The sequence below is a fragment of the Tauraco erythrolophus genome, chromosome 1 (genome assembly GCF_009769465.1).
Source record: "Tauraco erythrolophus isolate bTauEry1 chromosome 1, bTauEry1.pri, whole genome shotgun sequence".
Classification (NCBI taxonomy): Eukaryota; Metazoa; Chordata; class Aves; order Musophagiformes; family Musophagidae; genus Tauraco; species Tauraco erythrolophus.
This window is the reverse complement of record NC_141465.1, coordinates 67980013-67994606: the sequence shown is the minus strand read 5'-3', so window position 1 is coordinate 67994606 and position 14594 is coordinate 67980013. Positions and strand designations below refer to the sequence as shown.

General features: G+C 43.5%; 1 protein-coding gene across 1 annotated transcript; it reads right to left on the bottom strand.

Annotated features, from left to right (window-relative positions):
• Positions 1–2747: 2747 nt before the first annotated feature.
• Positions 2748–8775, bottom strand: ATP4B (ATPase H+/K+ transporting subunit beta). Its single transcript, XM_086610748.1, has 7 exons — positions 8664–8775; positions 7382–7510; positions 6078–6191; positions 5109–5308; positions 3715–3771; positions 3060–3152; positions 2748–2909 (listed from the first exon to the last, which is right to left on the bottom strand). Exons 1-7 carry the CDS (start codon positions 8773–8775, stop codon positions 2748–2750), a joined length of 867 nt encoding a protein of 288 aa, XP_086466874.1.
• Between the last annotated feature and the right edge of the window lie 5819 nt (positions 8776–14594).

Below are 14594 nucleotides of genomic sequence, written 5' to 3'. Positions count from 1 at the left end.
TATATTGTTTGGTCTACTCAAATATTTCAACTGTTGCAACTGAATTTATGGATATTATATATATGTTCTTGCGCGCGCGCGTGTGTATATATATTTCGCTTGCAATGCAGGTGTTTAAAAGACTGATGAATGAGGCCAGTTTTAACCTTGGAAACAAAACTACTGAATTCATTAAGAACACACTTTGTGGTAATGGTTAGTTCTTAGAAGTTATTAATCATTATCGCTTTGTATATAAAGCTATTGTCTGTAACACTTGTATGCTAAATCAGTTGTGACTACACAGTAGCGTGGAGCTGCTGGCACTGATGGCTGAGGTCCTTGTTAGCCTCCAAGGTGAAGGTGATGAGACTGGAGAGCTGAAGAGCTCTTTCAGCAGAAGAAGTATCTGTCTTCATTTCTCCCGTCATTGTTGTTTTATGCGTCTTGCCCACCTCTGCCTAAAGGAGGAGTTCAGCTGCTTCTTAACTTGGTTTTGCTTTTGCCAGTCACCCCTCATGTGCCTTGGGCAGGATGCCCTCCCCGTTTCCCTTCCCCTGTGCTTATTTTGGTCTTTATCTCGTAAATTCTGTTGCTTGGGTGTCTCCAAAGCGCAGCTGTGCAAGCCTGGCTTTGCTGTTTTGATGGTTACGTTGCTGACTACATGAAATGCTTGCACGTAGTGTTGGGATGGGCCATTGCAGTGTTACGAAATACTCACGTGCTGGTCGTTCTGCTATTGAAGTGTGCTTATATTTGCGTTCCAGGCAAGCTAATATTAATGATACCCAGATTAATACACTTAGAGCTTGCACAGGGCTTTTCTACTTCGGCTATGCTAGCCACAGACCTTGCTCTGTATTATTGCTATTTGTAATTGCAGTAAAGAAAGAAAATCGTCTCAAATGGATAAAAGTTAAAGAAAAATCTGAGTTCAAGGTGACAGTCTTTGTACTTAAAGAACCAGATCCAGTGGACCTACACAGCCTTTTTTTGACCTCAGGATGCATCACCCTTTGGTCAACATGGTGACACTTCTTTCAGTGTATTTATCTTACCAAAGGTCTTTCTGTACAGACAGTCTGGGCTGTCATTTTGAAGCTGTGTCTATGCAGATACTCATTCTGTGGGAAATTTCAGCATCTTCCTGTGTTGTGCTGAAGTACAGCAGCTGTGAACTTTGCCTGATTCAAACATGCAAACTGTTGATGCTAGATCAACTACAGTCAAGCAGAGAATCTGCCTACGTTACAGACACCAAGGGAAGAATGCTCTGTTTTCATGGCAGTATTTAAATTTTCTGTTTATAGACAACCTTGAATTACTTTTGAGCATGAATTGCTATCTTGTTATCAAAAAATATTTTATTATTTCATTATTTTCCATATTATTTTGGAAAGGTGCCCAGGGGGAGACCTGTGCTCCAACAAGGATATAAAACTGATTTTCATTCAGTCTCTTAGAAGAGAGGCAAAATCCCACTGTAAAAATTGAAACTGGAAAGGCCAGGGGAAGAAAGAAATTCTTATATGAGGATGCGTTTTCTTACTGTTTCTGAAATGCAGAATGCCTAATTTTTCTACGAAAGGCTCGAGGCTCGAATACCATTTGTAGTTTTGAAGGGGAAATATTCCCCTCCAACTGTGTTCTTTCTGCAAGCTGGCTATCCAGATACTCAAGTGTCACTGTAGAAAGGAGGTTGACCTATTACATCTTCCCACTTCCTAAAACATCCAGGCAGTGAAGGTGTAAAATGATTTCTTCTCTTGAATGTCTTTTTTCTGTGCAATGTTTATTCTCTGGCTGAAGCATCCTTGACTTCATGACTTCATCTAACATAAACATACTATACAGACAGAGCAATCCTGTGTGTTTGTATCGTGTATGGTAGAGTTGACCTTCTCAAATTTCAGATTCACTTTAACGATTTAGTGTTACTTCAGCATCTTCCACATTATTCCAAGTAACCCAAAACTCATCATTGCAATACAGGGCTATTCTACTGGAAAAAAAAAAAAAAAAAAACAAAAAAACAAACTGAAAACCTCTAATAGTTAAGTGAACACAGTTCTCCTGGATGTAACTGGATGTTACAGTCCTACAGGTCATTTTTATTGAGTTATACAGAAGTTCTAAGTGGTACAATAATATCTGTAAGCTAGAGGACAGATTTCAAGTTCACTTCTTTTGCAGTCATGGATCTGTCAACTGAAAAAATCCAACTTGGCTGACTAGTACAAAAAACCCACAGTAGGATACAGATAATTTTTATATACTTTTATAATTTATACATCCTATACAAGAAAGATTGAGAATTACATTACTTGAGAGTATTTCGAAGTATTGGTTTCTTTTTCTAGCTGTCTAGTTATTTCTCAATATCCAAGATTAGTATCATACATCAGTTACTTACTATGGTTTGAGAAGTGACCGAAAATGATGGTTTGATCCTGTACATATTTTCTTTGAAGACACAGCTCCGCAGTTTAGAGGAAATTTGTTTTGTACAAATGCTTGCACAAAGGCAGCAGCGCGACGTAGCCCTGGCATCGTAAGCTATGTACATTGAGATAATCCCTGTCTCCTTCACACCGAGAGTGGTATCTTGATTTTGGCTATATGGGTCATCTTTCAGTAGAAAATGTCTCTTTGCACTGTAATTTGCATAAATTTATACGGAAATCATTGTGAGAAATAAATAGGGATGAATGCGACAATAGGTTAAGTCACTCTTCACACGTGTGTTTCAGAAGTGTCTCTCTTGCTGCTCAGTCTTCTATTTTCAGTTTAAATTCCACTTTTCCTTCATATGGATCATGAACGTTATCAAAGGTAATTCCAGCTCCAATGATTTTGCACACTATTCTAAGTTCTACGTTCCTTGTAATGTTGAGGAATTTCACAGCTACCAAAGGATTGCTGTAGCTGGGCTAGGAGGAAAGAAAAAAAGTAATTTTACTCTACCAACATAAAGTTTTAAAATTACCCTTCTCTCCAGATCTGCTAAGATTGCATGGATGCTCCATATGTTTCATCTTACACAAAGAAGAAAAGTGATATTGAAATAGAGGAGCACCCACCTGTGCCTTTTTTCCGTAGTAGGGGAAGTAGTGCAGGTTGAAGGTACCATTCATGGGGTAGTAGTCCACCTCCAGCGGGCGAGACTCGTCACCCTGTGTGTAAAGCAAGAAAGCGGCTCTGTTGGCTGGGCAATCATAAGCCAGCCCTGGGCAACGTGTTTTACTGCTGCTAGAACCTGCGCAGCGTGTATTAAAAAACTCAAGTTCGGCAGTCTGTTCAGCCCTGGTCTTATTTTTATTTTTCAAATAAAAGTGGAAATATCCCACTGTTACCATTGTCAAGAAAACCAGGCAAGTGTTCTTTTATAGCAGCAGTGAATTCAGTGAACGGGGACCTGCTGAAATGTGCAGAAAGCCCAAAGGAGCTGCTCTGAGGCGTGAACTTCACTAGTGGGAGCTGAAAGCAAACAGCAAATGTTCTTTGCAGCACGGAAAAACAGTTTTTCAGGTGATTTAAAATAAAGCAAACGTTTTTTTCATTGTTCTTATGATATCTGCTGGTGCACGAAATTGCACAGAACTGAGAATATTCCCAGTATTTGGCCGGAATGATCTGATTTCCAGAGCTGCAATCTTTTCTAGTCGTAGCTGCACTTCGCTTGCTATCAGAGCTGCAGCGCTTGAAATTTTTGAGACTCAGACCTTGTGCACTTACCACGTATGTGCAGTTCACTCTTGGTGCAGTGCCATTGCCAGGGAGAAACTTGATAATCTGAAATAGAAAATCCATATTTGGTCATCTGGGAAATTGTTTTGAGATAAAACCAACCAAACAACTGAGCTTCAGATGCTGCTTAATGCGTTTCTGCATTTCTGCAAATGGATGACCTCATCTTGTGTAGCTGGGTGAAAAATACGCATTGTGGCTGGATATTTAAAAAGCAGGACTCTGTGCCACCTGGGATGGGTACTGCAGGCGGGCTCTTTCCTGACTGCATCTCCTGGCAAGTCCAGCTCGTTTGCCTGCCTGGTACTGTTTGCTCTCAGCTGCAGGATCTCTTAAAGCAGCCAGTTGTGTAAAAATAAAGGAAAAGCTGAATCTCTGTGCTTTTCATCATATGCCTTGTTAGAACCTTGGCTTTGGCAGAAACTCTTGGTCCCATTTGATCCTACAGAAATAGGGGGGTCATGCCCTGTAACAGCAAAGGCAAAAGGAGGTAAGGCCCCCCCGGGCACTATCCATGCTCCTTTCCCCTGCCAGGGCAGGTGTGCAGCCTTGCTGAAGGAGGCAAAGGCTTTTGGGGGAAAAGCCTGTGTTTCACCTGCCAAAATCAGGGGCATGGCTCTCCTCTCACAGCTGGACCTTGCACAAATTCTTGAAAATATTCATTGCCTGAGTCTAGGGTGCAAGCCCAAGTGCAAATGTAGTGATTTTGTCTATCAGGATCTGGTGGAGGATATGGACTCTTCACTCTGTACTGAAATTAAACTATAGAAGGCTCAGAATCTCATCCGAAAACAAAGTTAAAATGGTTATGCCTTTGTCTATGTCCTGACAAAATTAAAGGAAGCATGGAAGATTTCTCTTTTTCCTCTAAAAAAAAATATATGTTGATGGTTTTTACTGAAGAAACATCCACCAGATTTGAATTTTGTTTTTACAGGTTCTGCTAAAGCTTTTCTTTGCAGCCTGGAGAATTGAGGTGTGTGAGTCCCACCTCTCTGAAATCACTTCTGTTACTGTCACATCTCAACGCCTTAGCTGAAGGCACAGGATCGCAGCGTTGCAGAAAGGAAACTGGTCTACATACTAGTTCATCAGACAAAAGCGCTACAGAGGTGCTAACAAAACTAAACAAAACTCAAAGCTTTAGAGAGTTGGTTAGTAGATCGCTTTTCCCTACGTTATTTTCCTGGGGGTGGTGACCAAGTCTCAGTATTTCTCTGGTAACTCCGGAGATCTCTTGGGAAAAGCAGATGAATTTGTCTTCCTGGTACAGTAGAGCCCGTGGCAGCAGTGTAGCAGCTCCCCAGCAGAGACTTGTGCTTACAGGGGTTGGTTTTTTTTGGTGAATTCCTTTCTGTTCAGCACCTTGAGCTTGTACTTACCCTGTTCATTTTTATAATAAAACAGGGTTTTCCTTCTGGAAATCCAAAAGTAGGATCTGTGATGCCGGAGCAGTTTTGAAGCATATCTGAGGTAAATTTGCAGGATAGTTTTGTTTTATTTGGGCCATCAAAGGTGTCCTGAATGAAATACGTGTCACTGGTGCAGTTGATGTTCAGATGCTGAGCGGCTGGAGTATAGGCTAGATACGTGAAAGAAGAAAAAAAATTCCCTGCTGAAATTTTTCATATGTAAATTATATATCCCAATATCAGGCTGGAGATTATATCACAGGAAACTGTACTTGAAGTACAGCTGGGATTAGATGGAAGGAGGAAAGTTTGAATTGTTTGGTTTTGGTGTTTTTTCAGAATACCCAGACAAAGCAAACAAAGAGATCAAATTGAGTTAAGGCTGGCGATTTGCGTTGATACTCCACAGAAAGTCCATTCAAATACAATTTTTGTCAATATGTGTATGAGAAACAGAAATATGATATTAAGGCTTGCAAGGAACATAAATGTATTCAGATGCGAACAGGCACATGGAGCACCTAACCTGCTTTGACTATACTCTCTGATGACACTGTGGAACAGCTTCGCTCATTAAAGCCCTTTGATATCTGTAGTAATGGACAGTATTAGAATAATTTAGATGAGACTGGTTTTGAAGACCTTTTTTACCCTCTTCCTTCAAACTTTCTATTAGCCTATTTTATTAAGGCGGTGCAGGATTAAAAAATCCCTAAAAGCTCTGAAGCAGGACCCTGCTTTAATAGATACATTTACATATGTTTGATTTATAGATTCATGAGGTGATTTGTTTGTCCTTTCAAAAGATGCCTTTTCCACTCAAAATCTCAATTTTAAGGACAAATGGAAAGTGGAAACGCTGACTTAAGGTGCTCAGACCAAATAAGGGAGATATGACAGCATGCTCCTTCAATATTATGCAGGAAACCTCATTTTTACCTGTCAGAAAAGTCTGAAGAGTTGTCACTAAACCTTCCCAGGTTTTGTTGTCGGATACGTTGTAATAAATTTGTAGTCCTCTATCCCCATAAACGTCCGGTCGTAACGTTACACCTTCGCGGGGGAAGAAAAGGGAAAGAAAAACAGGAGAGCTGCCAGGCATAGATTTGTTTATTTAAATTGACAATAGTGATTACACTGCATCAAGACTCGTTATTTTAAGTGTGGGAGATCCTCAGGCTTTGCAGGGGAAGATTTAACCACGTTCAGAAACCATCTCAGCTCTGAGTTGTTCAACTGAAACCCAAAGCCTCTGCTGCTGCTAAACACTTTTCTTTTCATGTATATCCATGCTGTTATCAGAACAGCTTGCCAAATCATTCCAGCAGTTGCACTGGATTTCCCCAGGACTTGTTAAAAATAACAGTTATAATAGTCACATCAAGTTAAAGAAACATTGTACTGCATTGGGAGAAAAAGCTTTTGGAAGAGCCGCGCTTAATATTTTACAGGAATTATTTTGCCACCAAACACCAAGCTTACTGAATATTGGCAAAGTTCAAATTTCAGCAACAGGCAGACAGAATAATTTTTAGGGCTACAGCTTTGAAAAAGTCATTTTTCCCTTCCCATTCTAAAAGCAAGTCATTAGAACGGTGAAGTTTTAGCAGTAAGCACTGATGATCTCTCGCTAATACTGTCTTGTCCCTCCCCAGTCTTACTTCGTGTCCCACAAATCTTTATTTCTAATCCCATGTGTCTTTGCCTGTCTTATTTTTACTTGCTTGGCCACTGGCACAGCACATCCCAGAGGCGAGGGATTCCTAGTCTCCTAGGGACTTTCCATGCTGCTGGCAAGCGTGGAAATACCCACCCCAGGCTGCTCGCCCCAGCACCCTTCTGTCTTGCAGGACACCTCAAAACCCTTCAGTGTGCTTGGGGGGCTGGAGGAGAAACCAGGGTTTCCCCAGGGGCTGACCCGTGCCCGTGTGGAGAGGAGGTATATATTTATATATATATATACTTCATATATATTAGTAATATATATGCATATATTATTTCATAATAAATGAAATAAATGTGCCAAATTTTGTTTTAAAGCCTAAAAGTGGTTTTAGACAGAGGTTGAACTTTGCAAGGATCATTTAGGGAGAATCGACCTGACTTATTCCATATTTGTCTCCCGTCACAGCTGGGCTCCGTCGATGCCTCTCAGGCCAGTCCAGCCCCCGGCAGCTGCCGTGGGAGCCCGAGGGGGTTTAGTTTCCCCCCACAGGCAGCAGCTGGCCAGACTGTGGCAATACCTGGGGATTTCAGCTGGTCTTGGTAATCCGGCTCGTAAGGATTCACCGTCCTCATTAAAGAATAAATGCAGAGTGCAAACAGCCCCGACATCACCACGTAGAAAGCCAGGTAGTACAGGCTAATCCACACTGTGGAAAAAAATGAGGGTAAATTCCCAGTTTTAGAGCAGGGCGGTGCAGTTATAAGATCGTCAAGACTTCTTGACTTCTTAAGACCGTTTATCTGCTCATTACATATGGACTAAGCGACACAGTCAAGATAGTTCTGTGACAAAACCTAGTTGCTCCTTGCATTATTTGGATGATGGATGGCAGCATTTCAGGTGTGTCGATATTAGACCTGTATCACCTCACTGCCCTTTATATCTGAAATCACCTTCAGAAAAATGTGTCATCTCGCTATTTTATTCTGGTATGAGATATAGAATGACACTGTGTTTCTCTCTGTGTGTGCATAACGTCTCACAGGCGGCTGGTGCCCTACAAGCAGCCAGTGAGTATTTTGGGGGGGCTGTCAGAAACCACTCCCTGTAATCATCAGCACCTCGTAGCACCTTCTTTCCAAACTGGAAAGGCTTACAGTTAGATTTAATTTTCTGTGAAAAACTCTGGTTTTAAGAGTGGCCAGTGAGCTAAGCTCACAGGCTTCATGGCAGAAAAAAATCACCTGGAAACTTGTGGCTGCTCTTACGGTCTGTGGGAACAGCAGGGACCTTCCTTACAATGGTCAGGGCTGCCCTTCCCAGACTATAGATCAGAAGACGCATGGTTGTCATAGACACAAGTTTGCACGAGTATGTGATGAAAAGCAAGAAGATCTACTAAGCAGACAATGACTTAGAAAGGAATTTTGGAAAAGCAAAACGTGTTTCCAGAGAATTGAACAAAACCCACCAATGAAGGAAAATCCTCTGGGTACCAGAGCCCCCTATAGCCAGCAATGTCAGAATCATACTGTAATCACCCCCTTAGCTACTAATAAATTAATAATTAATGTGTTAACTTTTGTCTTTTTGGAATACTGGGTCCAAAATCAGTTTAAAATCAGTTTAAAATCATCTTATATTTGCAGGAACTATGTGGATCAGTGTTTTGATCTAATTGACTCTGCTTACAGGGCCAACTTAAAAGCAGCTCTGAAGCACATACAGGAATCGATGTTTTCAACAATTACAACACATCCACCACCACCTCGTGTCCCATTCATTAGGATGACACCCCCCCCCCCAAGATTTTAAAGCATACCAGAAGGAAGAGAAGACTCTTGCTTGTGAAAACCTACCCCAGTTAATTACGGTCCTTCCCATAAAAAGTTTTGTTTCTGGATTCCAGACAAAACGACGGAAGTTTTCCATCCGTTCGCTGCAAGTCTTTTTTTCATTTAAAGTTGCCATTTTCTCACAAAGTTTCCCCAAAACACGTCCTCCTTGGAAGCTAGGAAATTCAGCTGGTGCCCAAACAGTCGCTCACGAAAAACACTTTGGTTTTTATACCTCCTTCTCCGCTGAAGGTCACCGAGATTACTCCCTATACCAATGAAAGCCCCTGCTCACCATTATCAACCCGCAGCAGATACAGTTCTTTATAAAGGATGTTGATAATGCTCCAGGTTGAGGCTGGCAAAGAAAAGTTAGTTCCTATCAAATGCCCTTCTCCTTCCTCTTGACCAGCTTAGCAGATCGGCAGAGTTACGCATTTTGCCGAGTGCCCGTGGGGCTTTTGATAGACACAGTGTGATAGCTGTTATCAGGGCAGATAAAACAAAGGAGAACTTGTTTCTTTCTGGGTTTTCTTTTTATCTTTTTTTTTTTTTTTCCAGTTAACCTGCAAACAGTGGATGTAACTCTCCCGCTACAACTCGTAGCCATCTGTTGGGATATGGGGGATCGCAGCACGAGTCAGTGGGGGAAAAACACCATTTCCCAGAGTGTTTGCCATGATGCGCAGCTGAGGAAATTCAGATCGATGTTTTCCTGCTTTCTGTAGGGAATGTTTTCAGGTCATTTGTGACGATGCTAACTCAGCTCAGAGGGTATCCCCACTTTGCTTGCTGACTATCCCTGCCTCTCTCTCGGCACGCCACCAGAAAAGCCAGAAGAAAGATGGAGGAGAGAAAAAGAAAAAATAATATAATGATAAAGTAAATAATATAATAAAATTAATAATAGAATAATAATAGCTAATAATATAATGATATTATAATGTAAGAACATAATATAAGTTCTGCCATACAGGTATATGATGAGGCAGAGCTGAGAACCTACTGCTATCATTTAGCTACCTTTTCTATCTGCTTTACAGCCAAAGGCTCTGGTATGTTCAGAGGCAGACACCCAACGCTGAGCTCACTCTGTGCACAAAGGAGAGGGACTGAAAAGTGTCCCAAGAAGCTCCTTGTGGACAGAAAAGCAAAGGGCACATTGCAAATGGCAGAGCTGACAGGCTCTCTAAACGTCCCCACTGCAAAGGGTGCTTGGGTTTTAGAAAGCTCTTACAGGCTCACTGATGTCCTTGGTGCTTGTCAAAGTTGTTCGCTAATGCTCCTGCTCTCTTGTTGGACTTCAGTAATGTCAAACCCCAAAATTGCCTGGTGAATTCAGCAGGGACAAGGTTTCATCTCTTTTAACTAGGTATATTGGCTTGGCTTGTCACACCTTTCATTCACTTCATAGGACACGTTGAGGGGGGAGAAGTCTTTAAAATGGGCAGATATATAAGATTAGCTGAGAGACTTCAGATTTTTTGAACATTGAGACAGCTGTAACTGAGCCTGTCAGCTGAAGTGTATGGCAGGGTTATTCTGTCAGCTGAATAATGCTGTTTCTGAACATACAGAGAGATTTATTGTGCTTTTCTGCCTCATATCAAGCAGCATGATAGTTTAGTGTAACACCCACTGACTTGAGGTGATTTAACTTGTTTTCACGTGATGAAATAGGAGTCAGGCCAAGTAAAACAAAAATAAGATTTACAGATATTTGGCCAATTTGTATTTCCCATAGAAAGGAGAGTAAGGTGAACAAAAAGGTACTTTCAGTCATTACACCATAAGCTGACCAATATTCAGGACAAATGTGGGGGTTTTGTAAGGTTAAAATAAGACAAGGGGATTTGGCAGTTCCTGAAAATGATGAAAATGAAACAGCTGTCCAGAGGTTAAAAGGCTTGTGGAGGTTCCCACGTAGCAGTTTCGGAAATAAGAGCAGAGGTGTGAAGAGGTTAGAGGGAAAGCAGGGAGGGAAGGAGAAGGTCTTCAACAGGGTTTAACCTTTTCTGTATTAAGCAAGAGCCTTTGAGGTGAATCTGATGGAGGGGAGCAACTGGACTAGGTGAGATGTGAAGTTAGAAGCTTTAAGAAGGAAAAGCACTTTCTGCACTTTGCAGAAAGGTGATAATTTAACGGTACCCAGACTTCAGTAGGCAACCAAATCTAAACAACAAATCAATTATTAGTAACGAAATTAAATCCCAAATTACATTCAAAAGGAAAACGTCGTTACTTCTGTTTTCACAGTGCGAAGCTGACGTAGAAATCAGCAGGGTGCCAGTGCCTGTGCAGGAGGCGAAGTGGAGCCTCTCCAAACTTAGGAGTTTGTACTCTAACGAAACCAAGGCCAAGGATTTCATGTGCTCTTCTCTCTTACGTTACATCCCGTCTGTTCCTCTCTGTCACTGGCTGGGGAACCTGAAACTGGGCTGAGGCCAGCACCTCTCGCCCAGGCGTGGCTGCGTAGCATGAAGGAGGCTGTAACACCCGGAGGGCAGAGCCGGGTGCGGGAGGGCGAGTTCAACGGGACCATGCGGGCAGTGGGAGAGCGTCACCGTCGGCTGCTTTCATCCCAACGAGGTCAAAGAAATTTATCTGGATTTGCATATTACAGAAGAGGCAGGGATGGTTGAAGAGGCAGATGGTTGAAGGAAAGGAAAGCCAGATTTCGGATGGAGGGGAAGGGCCTGGCTGCTTTTAACGCTGGCTGTAGCCTGTACGTAATCTGCTAACCTGGATTCAACAGTGCCAGCTGTGTTAGGCAAGAGTAAGGAAGCTAAATGGTTTAAGTGGATGATTTAAATAAAATTTCCTTATTTCTAAACTGGAGTTAGTAAAGTTCAGTGAAAACTGAAAATGAAAAGGTACCAAGTTAACAGCAGTATCTACAGTAAAAGGTAAGAGTAAAGCAGAGCAGTATTACGAATGGAAAGCTACTCTGACTAGAAGCTCCAAACCCACAAATTAGATAAATGCATTAACCACATTAATATAAAAGTGTAAATAGAATTAGTGCAATTTTATTGTATCCTTATTGTATAATAAGCTATGTACCTAATTTTAACTGATGTGGAAATTAAATACATAAAAATATTAGAACCAATAAATTACAGAAATGCATTTGTGTAAATAAGAGAAGTAAGAAAAACAAAATCACATAACAGTGGGCAGTTATATTAAGATGATTTCTCTCTTAGATTTCTCCTCCAGTATTGGAAACTTAACGAAAATGTCAGATATTTCTCAGTGAAAATGAAAGATGTCAATATTTGGAGAACGATACCTCAGTAGATATGAGCTAAAAAACTTGCATTTTGTTGAAGAAATCACCAGGAGTTTTGAGCCAGCATCGAACTTAAAGACAAGACTTGCTTGTGGAAGTGGTGCTGCATGTGCCACCAGCCAACTGCTTGTGGCAGTCACCTGGTGCTTGTGAACAGGCGTTTCCTATTTAACAGGAGATGGGTAACTGCAGAAACAATTTTCATCAAAAACTACATTTCACTTGCATGATTTCTAAATAGAATTAAAGAAATGGGATTGATTGGAAAATAAGTAACTACTCCTTAAGTGTGCAAGTCCTCTTGGAAGCGATTTGCACGCACATGAAAGGCAAGAATGTGGTTTGGATTTACCAAGAATGTGCTGTGCCCACCAGCCTGGTTGTTTCCTCTTGTGAGACAAGCGGGCCGGTGGGCAAAGGCAGAAGCTTTCCAGTTTGACTTCATCCAATCTGATGTCAGCAGAGCTTGCCACACAGCAGCCAGACAGGGAGCTGCGCATCGGCTTGGCGAGGACCAGGGCAATGGATGGCAGCTGGGACTACAGCACAGTGGTCAGTGGATGGACATTCAGCTTCAATCATTACAGAGCGGCATCCCTCAGAGGACAGCACTGGTGCTGGGACTGTTTAATGGCCTCATGAACTAATGACCATTTAATGGTCACCATGCTGGAGAGGGCAGGGCTGCCATTCAGAGAGACATCAGCCAGCTACAGAGAGGCCCTCCAGACCCTCCTGAGCTCGGCAAGGGAAAAGGCAGAGTCCTGCACCTGGGACAGGACAGCCCCACGGCATGGGACAGGCAGGGACCGACTGGCTGCAAGACAGTGCTGCAGGAGAGGGCTTACACATGCCCCGCTGGGCAACAAGTTGAACATAAGTTGGTAGTGGACCCTCTGTTTCATGTCACAAAAAGGCCCCTGATGGGCTGCCTGCTGCACAGCCCTCCCCTCTTCCAAGGCCTAGACCTGGAAAGCATGCAAAAATATTGATTATGTCTTTGGTGGGGCCAAGGAGGCACCATAAGGGACCTGGAGGGGAGCCAGGGCTGTGTGCTGCATGTCATGGACGCGAGCAGCCTGCTCCCCAGCCAGGCACAGCCACATCGCCTTCATAGGCTTGTGCCCTGTCCCTCTTCTGCTGAACAGCAGCAGACACCCTGAGAAGGGCCACCAAGAGCTGCACCTTTGTATGTGCTTGAGTATCAAGTGTAGAAATTTCCCATCAGGAACCTGGGGATTTTCCACCTCCCTGCAAACAAACTGACTCAGAACTTGGTGTTTCCCCTAAAAGGCTGTAGGAAAAGTTTGGAAAGAAAGGAGGAAATATTTGGAATGACAGATTTTTCCTTTGGGAACTTTTCTGAAGAATGGCTGAAATCTGACTGCGCAGAGCTGATGAAAGGCCTTCATACCTCTATTTACTCGCTGACTTGCACAGGAGTCCAGTCCCTCTTCTTGTCTCCTGCCACTTCAGGTGGATGAAATACTGGAGATGGAAAGCAATAATCAGTGAGCAGAGGGCACTGCCTGTGTGTGAGGGTGCAGCAAATGTGGGGGTCAAGTGAGAAACCTGCTGGAAGAACAAGAGAGGGAAGCATTGGTGCACTGAGCTGAAATCAAAGCTCCCGTGACACAGCAGCTGCCTGGGATAGCTGAGCCATGAGCGTGATGTATGTGCAGCTGTGACAAATACAGAATTCTCGTGGAAAGTTTGTGTGGGTGAGTGAAAAGGAGCATTGCCTGTCTGAAGAGGTTTATCAAGGTAGGGTAGAATGACGGCTACTCTATAGGCTCTGCTGAAGGGCTGCTGGGCACTGCAGTAATTTGCCAGGACACTCGTTACTGACTATTGGACTTCTCATGTCCCCACAGGAGGGTTACTGGTCCAAGCACCCTCTTGCTATAGTCCATCAGGATTCAATTGGAGCCCGTTTTCCTCTGCACAGGCTGCCCACCAGTGCCCAGTGCTGCCCCGATGCCCTGGCCGTGCAGCCCCTGCAGCCAGCCCTGCTCCATTTGCTGTGCCAACCCCTCGACCCTGGAGCCTTTTGTCGTGTTTAATGTACCCAGAGCTTCTCGAACGAGGGCTGCTGTTTGCTTTCCCCAGCTGACATTTCACGCCTGCATTGCTGACCTTGGGCTGGCCACGGGAGGCAAGGACGGTCGAGGGGGAAGGTTGCGCGGGAGCATGGGGGTGGCACGAGGCTGGGGGTGAGCCCGTGGCCCGGCTTCCCCTCTGGAAGTGCCAGTTTTTATGGGAGCCCAGGGTACGCTCTCCCACCCAGCCCAGGCATGGCAGCTGGGCAGGCTCCATCACATTTTCCCTCTCTTGCCAACCTAGGTGTGAGCAAAAGCCTGGCCTCGGGGAGGCTTGGGTTCTCCAAAGAAGTAATGGAAAACGTATCTGGGAGAGCCACGCCATGGTGGTCGGAGGCAGCTGAATTTGTACCTACAAAGAGGGAGGTGAAGCCCTTCCCTCTCCTGTCACGTTGCACAACTAGCAACCTTGACTGCCTCTTCTGGAGCTCCATGCCTTGAAGGTTAGATCCAGCCTGACATGTCATCCCTCGGAGATGTTCTCCCTGGGACGCCAGCGGCGGCTGAGCCTGCCTTAGGCAGAGCTCCCAACAAGCCGTACCTGCTTGAGCTGCTTTAGGTTTG

Coding starts and splice junctions, on each gene's coding strand:
- ATP4B (XM_086610748.1), bottom strand. CDS start 8,775: ATGGCAACTTTAAATGAAAAAAAGACTTGCAGCGAACGGATGGAAAAC. Junction 7,511..8,663: donor AAGGACCGTAATTAACTGGG/GTAGGTTTTCAC, acceptor TTTTTTCCACAG/TGTGGATTAGCCTGTACTAC. Junction 5,309..6,077: donor TCTTCAGACTTTTCTGACAG/GTAAAAATGAGG, acceptor TCACGTATCTAG/CCTATACTCCAGCCGCTCAG.